The sequence below is a fragment of the Anolis carolinensis genome, chromosome 4 (genome assembly GCF_035594765.1).
Source record: "Anolis carolinensis isolate JA03-04 chromosome 4, rAnoCar3.1.pri, whole genome shotgun sequence".
In the NCBI taxonomy this organism is placed as follows: Eukaryota; Metazoa; Chordata; class Lepidosauria; order Squamata; family Dactyloidae; genus Anolis; species Anolis carolinensis.
This window is the reverse complement of record NC_085844.1, coordinates 148,662,899-148,680,301: the sequence shown is the minus strand read 5'-3', so window position 1 is coordinate 148,680,301 and position 17,403 is coordinate 148,662,899. Positions and strand designations below refer to the sequence as shown.

At 38.8% G+C, this 17,403-nt stretch overlaps 1 protein-coding gene across 4 annotated transcripts in view; it reads right to left on the bottom strand.

Moving 5' to 3' along the window:
* ptbp2 (polypyrimidine tract binding protein 2) overlaps window positions 1–17,403 on the bottom strand; it is an 86,593-nt gene that overhangs the window by 51,851 nt on the left and 17,339 nt on the right. For all 4 annotated transcript variants that reach the window (XM_008109220.3, XM_062977976.1, XM_062977977.1 and 1 more), the window contains exon 3: window positions 9,068–9,143. In XM_008109220.3, the coding sequence (XP_008107427.1) occupies window positions 9,068–9,143 (76 nt within the window). The remainder of the gene's footprint in view (window positions 1–9,067; window positions 9,144–17,403) is intronic.

Below are 17,403 nucleotides of genomic sequence, written 5' to 3'. Positions count from 1 at the left end.
TTTCAGCATTTCCTCTTGCACACAAACACCAGAAAAAAAATACACGCACAAGGGCACTTGGACCATAACCTGAAGGGTAGAGCCTTTACAGTTGCTCAATTACACTCCTGAAATAGGCATTAAATTCAAGAATGCACAGAAAGATATAAGAGAATTCATTAAAAAACAGTGTTTGACATATCTAGGATAGAGGAATGAGGAAAGTGTTGTTTCCCAGGACAACATCAAGCCCACAAATATACCAAATAGCCCTGCAGAGCTAATAAATGGCCAATAATGGAACCAAATTATTATTTTGCCTATGTCTGATACTGGTGATGGAGTCTATAATGGATATGGTAGGGTTGGGTGGTATCAATGAGTTACTTTTTGATAGCAAAATAATTATTCCTGCATCTATAAAGATAGAAAAATAGGAGCTGTTGGAAGATTCAATATGTGAATCAGTAGAAACATGGAGACAATACTATTCCTTACTAGGCTAGGAGCTTCATGAACATCCCTTCCCACTTTTCATTCCTTATATTCAGCTTTTTAGTGACCTTATTTAGTGACCATTTCTTCAATTCATGTCAAACAGAACTAGATTTTATGGGGGGGGGGGGGGGATGAAGAACAAGATAGCAAGGAATTGAGATTCTAAAACATCTATTAAATAAATAAAAGTTCCACCTGTGCAAATACACCAATGCAGCTTCTTAGTATCAAAGAATTAGAAGTCTTTAGCCCAACAAACGGCATGTTCTATGCACAAATTCCTACCCTCTGAATTTCCAGTAATTATTACTGTTCAGGTTCTAAATTGCTGTTGATGTTGTTTTATGTGGTTATAATGTTTTAATTTTGCTGATTTGTGTTTTAATCCATGTTGATTGGGCTTGTCCTCATGTGAGTCCCTTTGGGAAGATGGAGGCGGGATACAAAAATAGTTATTATTATATTATTATGTTTTGATCTTGATTTATACTTCCATTTTTATTTAATGTTTAAGTTTTATTCTTGTTCATACCATTGTAATATTTGAAAATTTTAAAACTATTTTGACTGATTTTTTTTATCCACAATTTGGAATGTTGTTGATTTTTGTTTTCCTGCCCTTCTCTAGGTGATGTAACTTATAAAGATGATATACCTTCCAATTTCTAAACAGAAGAGTCAGTCAATATTGTATACTTCAACTACAACAACATATTTCTTTCAAACCATAAAAGTGAATATGAGAGAGAGAAGCTCCCAACTTTATCAGAAATTTGCTAGAAATGAATTTTAAAAAGAATATGGAGCATTAAAAAGATACACTTTCTGAAATCTCATCCTTTGGTTTTGGAGCTCATCAATAAAGAAACTACAAAATTGGATGGTGTTATGTGTTCCTGGCCATTCTTCTTTCCAATACAGCTCTTTCTTTTCTTTAGGCAACAGAAGAACAAGTGATATAATACATAATATTCACCACAGGAAGTCAGGAGAAGTCCTGTAACAGGAGTTTGGATTACAGCCATTCCTTTTCCAAATAGTACTACAGTGCTACACTAATATTGTAAAGGTAAAAATAATAATTGAGGGATTCAGTATTTAAAGTATTATTATTTCTACACTACTTTATGCTGCTGTAATATGAATATTTTATATTTAACGCTATATTTTGTATTGTTTTATTTTCTACTTAATACTATTCCAAGTAGTACTAAATTATTATACTAACACTTTAAAAGCAAAATGATTTCTGAGAGATTCAGTATTCAAGGCATTATTGTTTTATACTACTTTATGCTGCTGTACTATGAATATTTTATATTAAACGTTGTACTTGAATTTTATTTTATACTTAATACTGTACTTTTATTTTATTTCTACTTTACTGATCATTGACCAAAATAAAGATTCATTTATTCATCCATGTTGTTGTGTGCCTTCTAGTTGCTTCCAACTTCAGGGAACTCCATCACGTGGTTAAGTATAAATTGCTAAAGGAATCACATTCCACCTGTAAATTAGATTTCAGAGGAAGAAAATGGCAAATCACAATCTAAATATCACATGCTTAAAGAAGTCCTATGAAATTCATGAGATCTCCATAGCCCAACAGGTAACTTGAAGTGACATACAGACACACAGTTCCCCAAAACTGAAACCATATCCTCTTAAAAATAAATATATTTCCTGTCTTGGAAATAATTCTTCCTTCCCCCATAAATATTTTCTATCTTTTTAAAGTCCCTGGAAAAAAATCACCAAAGAAAATGCAATTTTGGAGAGCTTTATGTAAATGTTTAGAAAAATCCAATCCCATTTGAACTCAGAATTAAATTAATACTTCGAAAAAGTAGTTTAAAGAGGCTCCTAAACTATTACCATATATACTCGAGTATAAGCCAACCCGAATATAAGCCGAGGCACCTAATTTTACTACAAAAAACTGGGATAACCTATTGACCCAAGTATAAGCCGAGGGTGGGAAGCGAAGCAGCTACTGGTCAATTTCCAAATTAAAAATAGATACCAATAAAATTACATTAATCAAGGCATCAGTAGGTTAAATAATGTATATATACGGATACAGATATACAGGTACATGGATCTATATGTATACAGGATTTGCAAAGACCTCCAAATGTGACCAAAATATGCATATATGATATGATATGAATGGAAGAGTGAAAGAGAGCTAGTTCATTTGAAGACACCAGTCTGTAAAGCCTGCAAACAATTAACTACCTGCACAGGAATTGTAATTAAAACCTGCTAATGAGACCTGAAATAGTTGATCTGCCTAGCAAACTGTGATAAGAACTGCGACTGATAAGAGAAATGTTTACATCTGTTAACATCTGTCAACATTTGCTAACTTGATGAACTTTTGGGACAGAGTTGCTAACACCAATCAAGAGGAATCAACATCTGGTCCAGGAAACTGAGGATATTCCAGGATGGAAGACGTCTATCACTCATTTACAACTTTGGAACAACATCATCAGCAAAATATTGCTATATAAGTGACCTTATGACAGTCCAGAAGGTGTGACAGCGACGCTGTTCACCCGCCATGCTCAGTGGAGATGGTGTATTTGGGAGTGGCAGATCTGCTATGGGAAAGCAGGATTCTGTTCACTGTTTGGGGCCTCCTTTTCTCAGGGAAAGAGGAAGGAGTGCATTTTGAAGTCATGGTCTTTTGAAGTTTTGGCGTTTTGGAACTATATCTTGGCAGGCAGCAGTGGAAGCTGGGTCTGGCCTAAGCAGGTGCTTCTCCAAGAAGGGAGAAAGAATATGGTAATATTTGTGTGCATGAAGATGGATGCATGTTGTGCGTGAATGAAGAATGAAAATGTAACCCCCCCCCCCCCCCGTTTGTTTCTTAGCCAATGTAACTGTAGGTTGTTTGTGAAATCCAATGTAGTTGCATAGAATTTGTATGTTTGTATGTCTAAATGTTGTTCTTTGTTTGTTCTATAAAAGTTCTCTCAGACTGAAATTGCAATAAAAAGAACCTATGCTTTAAAGTTATTGAAAAATTATTCATAACATTTTTGGTGTCAGAAGTGGGATATTCTGTTCAGTCTGAGCAGGATGTTTTAACATTTGTTTTAAAAGTCTTCATGACACAAACATATGAGGGGGAAATTCATATATAAAATTAATGTATATAGATAGATACAGATATATATAAGTACATAAGGATTGCAAATGCATGTAGGAGAGTTTAACAAATATTTCAGGGGAAATGCTTTTATAAGATTAATGGATATATATTTTTCTTCTTCCTGACTTGCAAGGACTTCTCTCCCTTTTCAAAACATTCCCTTGGTTAAGAGCGAGGGAGGCTTTGGAAAACACACTGATAAGGGAGGGTAAGAGAGAAATATATCCTACATGGCCTCCAGGTTCTGTTGCCCGGCCTTGACCTTGACCTCATTATAAGCCGGGGGAGGCTTTTTCAGGTTAAAAAAAAGGACTGAAAAACTCGGCTTATCTTCAAGTATATACGGTAATTTCAACCCCCATTCTAAATCTTAACAAAAAACATACGCAATGTACAAAACTCAAGTTTCTAATAATTAGCAATTTGCATGACAATTCAAAAAAATTCCCTTAGTTTACTGCCAGTTTCCTCAGCTACAGAGATACAGCTATATAGCTTCCTCACTCTTCTAACTTCAGCTTAATGAATTTTTCATGGTTTGAAACATTTATTAGCCCCCTTTCAGCCATAGCTCACTGAATGACTTACAACATAAGATACAATGAAATCTGACAAAGACACATTTAGAAGGCTGATAAAAGTCCAGTATGAAATTAGAACATATATTTAACTAACCAGTAGCTCATTAAAATTAACAAAAGACAAACTTTCAGCATGCAACATGCATAGTATGGCTATGACTTCAGATCTGTACAATGGGAAATCAAGCAAATGATTCATTTTCACTCATAGTCATGGAGGAAAGTCTGGGAGAAAGGATAAATAAAGCTCAAATATTGGGAGAAAGTAAACAGTTAACTGTAAAATTACTTGTAAAGTTGACAGCAATTCATGGGGTATCAAATTTTCAGAATAATTATTTTTCAGGGTCAGTATTATTGAATGTTTGCTCAATATAAATTTAAATTTTGTAAAAAGACTAGAACACCATTTCTATGACACATGACATTAAACTAGGGATGGACCAAGAGCAGCACTCCAGATGTGGTTGGGATTGAAGTGCCTAGAAACTTCAATTACCATAATTAGTGCACTTTTGCACTAAAGGAAGGAACAGAGTGAGAAAAGCAATAAAGATGCCTATTAATTATCAATAATTAAGTTATAAAATCATAGCAGCAAAGAGTTATGGGGTGAAAGGAGATGTATCAGGAGATTCCAGACAAAACGCTGGAGAAAAAGACTCTGCTTTTCACGTTGCATCCTTCTGCAGCTAGGTGGAATGAGTTTTGAATTAAAATAGTACTACAGTAGAGCCCCGGTTAACCGAGCTCCAGTTAACCAAGACTCTATTACCCAAGGCGCCGCCGAGGGTGCCCCTCCCTCTCCTTCTCTCAAATTCGAGAGAAGGAGAGGGAGAGGGAGGAGGAAGTGCCCTGCGAGGCGCTTCCCAAGGGGCGAGGGTTTGCCAAGGGATGTTCCTCAGTGAGACCTCAGCCCAGGCAAGCACCTCATCTTTGCTGCTGCCTAGACAGCAGCGATGGCGAGGTGCTTCCCAAGGGGCGAGGGTTTGCCAAGGAATATCCCTTGGCCAGACCTCGCCCTATCCGAGACATTCAGTTATCCAAGATGGGGCCCACCTCTTTATCTCGAATAACTGGGACTCTACTGTATAACCAATATTTTTAACAGTTATTCCAACCTACAGAACAGCAGCAGAATTTTATAAGAGGAAACATGGTTACAACATTCTTTGCATTTCTTCACTTAGCAGAGGGTGGAATAACCATCAAGCAAGAGAGACCTGAGGAAAAAGACATAACAGCTACAGAGTATTTGGGCGTTCTACAGAATAACATAAAACTTGCGGAAAACATACAGATAAGAGAGAAGGCTGGAAAAGAAATGGGACAGATGAAAGGCCAATCCTAATTGGTTATACAACTGTGTTGGAGAAACACTAACCAAATATTCCGACTTGTGTTTCTTACACACCTAGAAAATAATAATAATAATAATAATAATAATAATAATAATAACAACACAGTAGAGTCTCACTTATCCAACACTTGCTTATCCAACGTTCTGGATTATCCAACGCATTTTTGGAGTTAATGTTTTCAATACATTGTGATATTTTGGTGCTTAATTTGTAAAATCATAACCTAATTAGATGTTTCATAGGCTTTTCCTTAATCCCTCTTTATTATCCAACATATTCGCTTATCCAATGTTCTGCCAGCCCGTTTAGCTTGGATAAGTGAGACTCTACTGTACTTTATTTATACCCAGCCCCATCTCCAAATAAAGGACTTGGAGCAGTTTCCAATCATAAAAAACATAATATATACATAAAACAACTGGGTGACATAATAATTTAAAGCAAGTCAAAATTAACACTAAACAATCAACACATAAACAAGTATTATATAAAACAACTAGCTGTGCCCGGCCACACGTTGCTGTGGTGTTGTCTAGTGGTGTTGGTGAGAACTTGTTGAGGTAGTGGTGGTATTGAATGTCTGTTGTATGGTTGTCTTTATGTTTAGTATGCATTTGGTTGTTTGTGTACTGTGAAAGTGGTGAGGGTAGAGGTGGGTCTATGTCCCTGTGTAGTATTATATAGTATTTATACGTTGTCCATGTATTGTGAATGCTTGGATTGTGTCCTGCTGCATAGTAGAAAGGGTTGGGCCAGAATGGCCCGTAGGGGTCTCTCCAAACTCTTGGATTCTATGCTTCTATTATTATTATTATTATTATCATCATCATCATCATCATCATCATCATCATCATCATCATCATCATCATCATCATCATCATCATCATCATCATTATGTAGAGGCTAGATGGCCATCTGTCAAGAGTGCTTGGATTGTGTCCTCCTGCATGGTAGAAGGAAGTTGAGCTGGATGATCCTTAGGGGTCACTCCAAACCTTAGGATTGTATGTTGTTGTTGTTATTATTATTATTATTATTAGTACTAGTATTGAGAGGGTGGGTGGCCATCTGTTTGGAGTGCTTGTATTGTGTCCTGCATGGCAGAATTGGGTTGGACTGGATGGCCTTTAGGGGTGTCTCCTAACTGTCTGGTGCTATGATTCGATGTGTATTATTATTGTGCAGATACTGGATGGCCATCTGTCAGGAGTGGTTGGATTGTGTCCTCCTGCATGATATAAGGAAGTTGAACTGGATGATCCTTAGGGGTATCTGCTAACCTTAGGATTGTATGATATTCTTATTCTTATTGAGAGGCTGGCTGGCCATCTGTTGGGAGTGCTTGGATTGTATCGTCCAATGGCAGAGTTGGGTTAGACTGGATGACCTTTAGGGGTCTCTCCTAATTGTCTGATTCTATTATTCGATTTGTATTATTACTGTGCAGATCTTGGACGGCCATCTGTCAGGAGTGCTTGGTTTGTGTTGTCTTGCATGGTAGAAGGAAGTTGAACTGGATGATCCTTAGGGGTATCTCCTAACCTTATGATTGTATGATGATGATATTATTATTATTATTATTATTATTATTATTATTATTATTATTATTATGAGGCTAGGTGGCCATCTGTTGGGCATGCTTGGATTGTGTCCTCCATGGCAGAATTGGGTTGGACTGGATTACCACAGTAATTATTATCATATTACAGTAGAATCTCACTTATCCAATATTCGCTTATCCAGTGTTCTGGATTATCCAATGCAGTCTGCCTTTTAGTAGTCAATGTTTTTGTAGTCAATGTTTTAAATTCATTGTGATATTTTTGTGCTAAATTTGTAAATACAGTAATTACAACATAGCATTACTGAGCATTGAACTACTTTTTCTGTCAAATTTGTTGTATAACATGATGTTTGGTGCTTAATTTGTATAATCATTACCTAATTTGATGTTTAATAGGCTTTTTCTGAATCCCTTCTTATTATCCAACATATTCACTTATCCAACGTTCTGCCGGCCTGTTTATGTTGGATAAGTGAGACTCTACTGTATATTTATAATCTTATATTATCTGCTTAGAACTTGATTATATGAGGCCCCTTCTACACAGCTGTATAAAATGCACACTGCAGTGAATTATCTGGCAGTGTGGACTCAAGATAATCCAGTTCAAAGCAGATAATATAAGATTATAAATGGGTAATATAGCTGTGTAGAAGGGCCTTGAGTCTACACTGCCATATAATCCAGTTAAAATCAGATAATCTGTATCTTATAGGCAGTGTGGAAGAGGCCTGAGGCCTAACTGTGCCTGTCCCCTGGGCTGAGTAGGTTGCTAAGAGACCAAGTGGGCAGAGTTTAGCCTTGTAACTGGCAGCAATTGGATAAAACACAATTATTCCTCTCCCTCTAATTAGGACTTTTTCTTTTCTTTTTGTTGTATGAACGTAGAGGCATGGATGAGGGGTTGTATTGCCAAGTTTAGTGTTTCTGAGATGTGTAGTTTTGTTGTTTTGTCCTACGCCGATTTTTTTTATCCTTTTATATATATAGAGATTTAAACAAGCTTTTAAAAGACAAAGCAATGGGCTTTCTTTTAAATGGTAGATCACAACGTAATCATCCTTGCTCTAAGCTCTGCAGTTCACCATGCTTTTAAAAAATAGTCATACACAATCTGTTTTTAGGGAGTACATATAAGGCAGTGATGAGAAGAGACTTTCTCTCTCCCAACTGCACTGATTTCCATTGTTATGCCAGCAATAATCTATCACTGGATCCTACTCATTAAAATAAAATCTACAGCTACAATTCTGTATCACCTACTTAGATATGTAACCATCTTAAATTGCTAAGTAGTTTCTCCTACCTCAACCAATGCAATCTTTACTGGACAGAAGCTGCTGTGAGTGACAAGCATCGGTTCTGCTGTCAATTGAGAAGCAACTGACTGACTTTTCTGTCCCACCCCAAGAGCAATCTCTGGTGCAACAGTCAACACCAGGGTCCCTGCCACAATTTCACCCACACTACAGATTGTTCAAATAAAAGGTCTGAGTAGACAAAGCAATCACCTGCTTCCTGATTAATAGGGGAAAAGGCCCAATGCTCGCAGCTACTGGTGCCTGGAAAATGAGCACTAGAATGCTTTCATGATCCCTATGCCCTAAATATTGGTATCCCAAATATTAACCAGTCATTAATGCATAACTGTTGTTAGAGATTTGCAAATGCCTCAATGAATTCCAACCCACATCTTTAAACACAGACAGATCTACTTAACTAATGAAGTTTGAAAGAAAAAGAAATTTCAATACACAAATACCAAGAAGTCATTAAAATAATGGTTTATGCTACATGTTTGGTCTTGTTTTATTATAAAAGATGTGCTTTGATATTACAATGAATGGTGTTTTTAAAAAGGCAACACTTACCAGTATCAATCAATAATTAATAACAGTCATAGACCAGCATAAACACTTACCAGTAACTACTATGCTGCTCATGTTAGTGGTCGGGCTACTGAGTACACTGCCTGAAAGAAGCTCGTCAGATCCTCTCTAAAAAACAAAAGAAACAGTAAGTAATTTGCCATTTAAACATATAAATATTATTACTTTAACTGTTTTAATCGTTTTAGTTTATTGTATATCAGTGTAACGGCATCAATTGCCACTTGTAAGCCGCCCTGAGTCCCCTCGGGTGAGAAGGGCGGGGTATAAATAATTGAAATAATAAATAAATAATACTAAGATGTTATTTTACATACTTTTTAAATTAAAACCTTGAAGAATAAATCTAGAGGCATCCATATAGTATTTTTTCTTTTCTGGTTTTTTTTATTTATTCAGATACCAAGGTGCTTTCCAAATCACATACAGAACCTCCATAATTGTGGGACCGGTATTTGTGGTTACATTTATGCATGTCAAACAAAGCATGTACTCTCCAGGCATTTTCTAAACCATTTAGTATGATTCTATGGTATTCTTGAGTTGGAAGTTCTTCCTTTCAATAGGACTTGCTATTATCTTGCTATTTTATGTATCCATGTGAGGTCTGGGAACATATCCCCTGCAGATACAGGGGTCATACTGTACTATGGTTACAGGCTCAATTATGAACAGCTCAATTAATAACTTACAAGACAAAGGAAAGCGCTGGCTACTTCTCCCCTTAAATTTAGCATGTTTATCCACTGATTTTTGTCATGATTCATATTTGAGCAGTATATGCTTCAGTGTTTTTGTGAAACCAAGTAACTCACTAAATACTTCTCAGTTTGAAACAAAAACATCAGTTCAGCTCCATCAAATACATCCCAGAAGTTTAAATATAAAGTGTATTAAGTGTACATTCACATCATTCCTCATTTGTACGCTTAATTGTCAAACTCTTCTAAATCCAATTTAATGAGACTGGCATTATTAACAGTGATATTATTTAATCCACTTTCTAGAACAACAGTAGTGATAAAAAGAGAGATTCAGAAAGAATAAAAAATATGGTCTGTATAATATCTTTCAAGAGTTTTGCTTTGCATTTGTCTATAAGATTTGACAACCAATCAGGTTTTGCTTTGTGAATTGTTTGGTTGGTTACAAGTATTTAGTGCAGTCTTCTGTTCCCATAATGGCTATTGAATCCCCCTCAATGGATTTGACGTGGTGAGGGGGCTTGCGTGTTCCAATGAACCTGAGGGCACAACCATAGGAGTCACACACTCCCAGGAGTGGCCACAGGGGAGGATCCAGACCATAAGCAATCCAAAGACCCAAAGACCTCAACGGCAGAGCAGGCGGAGGATAACATGGTACATGTTACAACGGCTGTGAAGGCGGAAGAAGGCTGCAACAGACTGAGAAGCCACTCTTGTTGTGTTAATCACACCACTGCTGGGACCTCAATCTGTGAAGACTGTGTTTTGACCGGCCGTGCACCGACCTCCACACATTAAAAAAAAAAATCACGCACAGACGTCTTCCAAGAAATGGAGGACCATCATCCTCAAACTACGAGGGATTGCCTAAGTAAGTAAGGCTATTGAATACCCAAACAAAGCCCACAAATTGGGCATCTTTCAAATTATATTTTGAAACAAGCAATATGTAAAAATGACAGCAATCTCTAATATTGGAAGAATTAACCTTGTCCACCCACATCCCCCTGAATTCTTCTAGCCCTCTTCTAAAGCTGCCTAAATGTTAACCATCATTACAATCCATGGAAGTCACTTTAATGTATATACTGTGTAAAAAAATGTCCTTTTGTCCACTTGAATCTCTCACTAATAAACTTTACTGGATGATCCCTAGTCCCAATATGAGAAAGAAGGGGAGAGGAATCTCGTTCTTTGCATTGTCTGCGCCATGAATGATTTTGAAAAAGGGCTATCATAAATATTCCCCATTGACATTTTCTCTAAGCTATGTTATATGAAAAGGTGTAAGTTTTTCTCATACAAGATTTGTTACAGCCTCAAATGATTTAGTTTTCCTCTTAACCTCTTTGTAGTGTTATGTTCAGAATCACACAATATCCAACATGTAATTTACCTTTTTTTACATCATTTGTACACTAAGTCCCCTCGGCGAGATAAGGCAGGTTATAAATATTATTATTATTATTATTATTATTATTATTATTATTATTATTATTATTATTATTATTATTAAACATTTTTCATAGGGTATTTCACTTCAAATCTCCAAACAACATGTCCATATCAATTTGAAAAGAAAAGAAATATATGTGGTAGCATTCCTACAGATCCTATTCTTAATCTGGATTCTGAGTCAGAACAGACATGACCTACATTACTACAAGTGGCTGACAAAGTGTTCTCCTCACTGTCTCACAGGTTACCTTATAATACTCCTTTTATCATTAAGAACTCTGTTAACAGAATGGAGATAAAATACTACAATCATTGTCATAGAACAAGCCTTAAATAGTCAATAAATTAAAATGGGCACAAGGAATTGTGAGATCAGAAGAATCTGCATTATTTTCAACTGACTAATTTGCCATCCTGATTTAATCAGGAGAAATTCCGGGTCATTTTAACTCTCTCTTGTATTGCCATGCTAAAACCCGTGATATACCTCCATTTGTTCCACCATGGGAAAACCTAAGACGCTACTGATAAGATCTATTTTCTGAGACTTATTTTCATTGCAATTTTTTTTAGGCTGGGTTTAAGCATGGTTCTGCTTGCCCTGATGACTGAATGTGCAGGGACAATAATGCAGGACTTCAAGTTCAGCACCTTATCGGTAACTTTTGATCTCACTAGACACAATAATTTTCTGGATAGGATAAGTTAGTAGCACTTTCATACTTGAATGGCTGATCCCAGAAGTTAAACCTGAACAATCTGCTGCTTAGTCACTCAGCATTTAAAATACGAATCTCTCAATATTCTCTGTATATAAACCCATTGCACAATATCATCTGTGAAGAGAAATCTCTAGAATGTACAAGATAACTAGTGAAGTAGTGCCTTGAGTCACTGATGGGATAAAAAAAGAGTGTGTAAAAGGTAACAGGAACTTGATTCTGACAGGTTGGAGTTCTCTAGGTACATAGTTTATATGGTCAAGTACTGTCCCTGAAGCCTTTCACTGTGTGGTGCATTAATTGCAACCACTAAAACCATTAGACTAGTTCTGATGGATTAAAATAAAGGCTCATCTGTGAGACAGAAAATGTTGTGAAGAGTTTGTACAACACTTTGCATAGAAAATCACTGAGATTTGTTCTAACTTGGATGCTGCAGTTGATGCAGTTCCAGTGGAAATAGCTATGGGTTCTTGCAGAGATGACAGTCACCATGTGTGTGCTAGACACTTGTCCTTCCTGGTTTATTAATCAGAGCAAAAAGAAACTGGAACTAGTCAATGCCTCCTTATGGGGCAAAGTTCCTTAGAAGGTAATTTCTGAGGCCTTTGTTGAAAGAGCCATCCTTGAATCACTTCATAATGGATAATGATCAGTCAATGTCCAATATAGTGTTTCCTCACTTATCGCGGGGGTTACGTTCTAGGACTACCCGTAATAAGTGAAAATCCATGAAGTAGAGACGCTATTATTTTAATATTTAATATTTATTTATTTATTGCTGCTTCTCCTCAGGGCTGCCCCCTTGCTTCGTGCCTGGCATATTCCTCTGGCTGCCTCTGCTCCTGCAGTCAAGGAAGAAGGAACGCTACTCCGCTCGGTCAGTAAGCAAGCGAGCGAAGGAGGGTGGGTGAGAGAGGTATGCCAGAGAGTGAGGAGGAAGCGGGGCTGAAAGTTAGGCTGATTCCTACCCTGTTTCCCCTAAAATAAGACATCCCCAAAAATAAGACCTAGTAGAAGTTTTGCTGAATTGCTAAATATAAGGCCTCCCCCGAAAGTAAGACCTAGCAAAGGTTTTGTTTAGAAGCATGCCCGCCGAACAGAACACCAGAGCATGCAGGATCAGTAAATGTATGTACCATAGAGTGTTGTACATGGAAATAATGGTAGTAACAATAAATTATTGATAGGATTCACAGTTTGTCTCCTTATGCTGGTTTGTGATGACAACTACTGTACAGTATATAATAAATGTTCATTTTTTTTGTTCAACAATAAATGTGAATTCTTCTTCATGGAGAAATAAGAAATCCCCTGAAAATAAGACCTAGAGCATCTTTGGGAGCAAAAATTAATATAAGACACTGTGTTATTTTCGGGGAAACACGGTATGGAGAATGAAAGGAGAGTGTGTCTGGAGAGAGAAGCATGGCAGAGAGTGAGGGGAGAGGGCAAGGCTGAGGGACTGATTCCTATGGAGAATCAGTTATACGTTTCCAGCATGGTCCGGCTGGAGCGGCGGTAGAAGCGCCTGGCCGCCTCTTCCAGGCTCCTGCCTCCTGCCCTCACTCTCTCTCACTCACCCTCCCTCGCTCACTGACCAAGCGGAGCGATTTCCTTCTTCCCTGGCTGCAGGAGCAGAGGCAGCCAGAGGAACATGCCAGGCATGAACCAAGGGGGCAACCTTGAGGAGAAGCAGCAATGGGGCAAATAAATAAATAAATAAATCCCCCCCATGAAAGAGCGAGTCCGTGATAAGCGAAGTAGCGAGGGAACACTGTATACCACTTTGGGGCAAGATATTAATTACCGCCTGAATTCATTCAATCAAATGTCAACTGTTAGTTCCAGCCAAAAGAAGGGACTATGAAAACATTAGCTGTATCCCTTCAAGAATCTTTCTCATCTTGTTATGTTGAATTATCATAGCATACATACTCAATTCGGGGGGGGGGGGGGGCACACACACATATCCTCCCTCTTGATACAAATGTCCACCAAAAACCTCAGATATATGCAAATACAAAAATCTCTCCCAAATTGAAAGAACCTAATTTCTTTCAAAATAAACAAGAGAAGGAAACATGACACTGAAACTCTTGTGGCAATTGAGTTTTGCCCCTTTCTGGTATCACACTGAGGAATAGGCCTTAGCTACACCAAACCTCTAATGCTTCACAAGTTGTAGAGTCTTCCAAAGGTTAAGTAAAAGCCATACAAGTTCCCATAAACAAAAAAAGAATGAAACGCCATCACTTTTGCTGCAAAAAAGCATCTATTAGTATTGCTGGTCATACAGCTAAATCCTTTGTTGAATGACAGGCACAGTAGAAGGACCAGAACAATGAGTAACTGAAAACAAAATTCCAGTTCAAAATCCTAGACTGAATGGTTGTATCTTAAAGATAATGTAACATCAGATGGAGTACCTGCTTAGTACAACAATCAGTTTAAGAGTGGGAAATTTAACAGGGCATGGTATGAAGAATACAAAATCCTAATAATGATGCATGGTATTCTATCATTTATTCACTCAAGTCCCTGATGGACTTGTGGTCTTAAGATACTGTACTGAGGAAGCAAATTGTCACTATGAAATGATTTAGCAGATAAACTGGTGTACAGAATAATTCATGACCGGTTGAATACAATGAAAGTAATGTGAAGTAATGTATAAGTCAGGCAGCTATCTGAACAAGGCCAGTTACTTTGATTTACTGGAGCCAAGACTGCCAAGCTGTCGCCCTCCATATCTTGCAAGACAACTGGTAGCATTCTTCACCACTGGCTATGCTGGCTAAGGCTGAAGTGAGCTGCAATCCAATAGTATGTGGAAGGCCACATTTTGTCCATCATTGCACTAAAACATGAAAATATTTATATGTTGCAATGTTTGTCTAAAGAAACATTGCACTTGAGACCTTTTGCATGCTCCACAAAGCTAAAGCTGCATGTAGATTCTCCAATCATCTGCATAGTCAGAAACTATATGCTGGATCAACATAGGTTGAAGCCTATGATCCAAGATAAACAACAAAGATTCCACAAGAAATGTCTTCTCAATACTGCTTCTTGTGCTGCTCTACAGTGCAAGCATCAGTCTTTCTAGTTCTGTTCTAGTCAAAAATGTGTTGCTTTGTAGAAAACATATCAGAAAGGGAAGTAAAGACTCTATGTATATATTTCAGATTTCAATATTAATGTCAAAAATACGTAGTATGATTTTACATAGGATTTGTGTTACATTAAAACTGTAAAGACAAATATCACTTTAGTAAAAGAAACAATCTATACACATAATAAAAGTGAAAATCTGTATGTGTGTATGTGGCACGGGTGTCCGTTCAAACAGACAGCCTCCGGCCCGCACAAACAGGCTATAGTTCCCAATGCTGAGAAGCCACCAAGTCACTCCATCCCAGGACATTGCAGTTACAGCGAGCACATCCCAGTGTTCCTTTGTCTCTCCATATGTATGACCACACCCACTGCAGCTCCGTGAACCCTTTCCTACCCTTTCCTATGGTACCCTGCTGGTTCTCTTGGACATCTCAGCAGCTTTCGATACCATCGACCACTGTATCCTTCTGGGGCGGCTCTCTGGGATGGGCCTTGGGGGTACTGCACTGCAGTGGCTCCAGTCCTTTCTGGAGAGCCGTTCCCAGTTGGTGAAGCTGGGGGACACCTGCTCGGACCCCTGGCCATTGACCTATGGGGTCCCACAAGGTTCTATTTTGTCCCCCATGCTTTTTAACATCTACATGAAACCGCTGGGAGAGGTCATCCGGAGTTTTGGAGTACGGTGCCATCTCTACGCGGATGACACCCAACTCTACTACTCTATTCCACCTAAATCCAAGGAAGCCCCTCGGATTCTGGACCAGTGTCTGGCCGCTGTGTTGGCCTGGATGAGGGTGAACAAACTGAGACTTAATCCCGACAAGACAGAGGTCCTCCAGGTCAGTCGTACGTCTGATCGGGGTATTGGGTGGCAACCTGTGCTTGACGGGGTCGCACTCCCCCTGAAGGCGCAGGTCCGCAGCTTGGGCGCTGGTCCGCAGACTCGGCGCTGACACTTGAGGCCCAGGTGTCGGCCGTGGCTGGGAGGGCCTTTGCACAACTAAAACTTGTGCGCCAGCTGCGACCATACCTCGAGAAGTCTGATCTGACCATGGTGGTCCATGCCTTAGTTACCTCTAGACTGGACTATTGCAATGCGCTCTATGTGGGGCTGCCTTTGAAGACGGCCTGGAAATTACAACTAGTACAACGTTCAGCAGCCAGGCTTTTAACTGGAGTGAATTACAGGGCGCGTTCAACACCTCTGTTTAAGGAATTCCACTGGCTGCCATTTATTTTCCGGGCCCAATTCAAGGTGCAGGTTATAACCTACAAAGCCCTAAACGGTTTGGGACCCACCTACCTTAGAGACCGCATCTCCCTCTATGAACCCACACGTTCTCTTCGCTCGTTGGGGGAGGCCCTTCTCTCGCTCCCACCACCCTCACAGTCACGGTTGGTGGGGACGAGAGAGAGGGCCTTCTCTGTTGTGGCCCCCCCGGCTTTGGAACTCTCTACCTAGAGAGATCAGGCAGGCCCCTACCCTCCTCTCCTTCCGGAAGAGCTTAAAAACCTGGCTCTTCCAAAAGGCCTTCGATGTTTAGTTGTTGCTGGATTGATCTATCTGTCCATTCCATAATAGTCCCATTGTTGTTGTCTTGCCATTTTATACCGCACTTTATTGTCCATTCAACTATGAAATTTCTTTTTCCCATTTCGTAACACTCTGCACTTTGCCTGGGATCTATGAATTAGTCTCCTGTTTTTAACACTGTATCCTGCTTGTTGATTTTAATCATTATTTTTATTGATGTTGATGTTTTTTACTGGGATAATTGTTTTATTGCTTTGTTACTGTTATTTGTTTGTTTTATTGGGCCAGGCCCCATGTAAGCCGCCCCGAGTCCCTTCGGGGAGATGGGGCGGGGTATAAAAATAAAGTTATTATTATTATTATTATTATTATTATTATTATTATTACACAGCAAACAGAGGAAATGATCAGCAACTAAACATAATGGAGAGAGAGGTTTGGGGAGAATTCACCATGACTTAGGAATTGTAGGCACTGGGATGTATAATTCACCTGCAATCTAAGAGCACTCTGAACCTCACCAACATTGAACCTGGAACTAACTTGGCACAGAGAGCCAACACGGGCAATTCTGCATACTGGTGGGGTTTGGTGAGGACTGACCTTGCCATCTGGGGTTATATTCACAGAACACCGAACCCATCTGATGACAGATCTGGACCAAACTTGGGACACAGACCCAACATGGCCAACTGGGGATACTGGTGGACTTTGGGGGTGACTGACCTTTATCTCAGGGAGTTACAGTTCACCTGTATTCCGTGAGTCCTCTGAATCCCACCAATGACAAATCTGGACCAAACTTGGCACACAGACCCAACACTGCC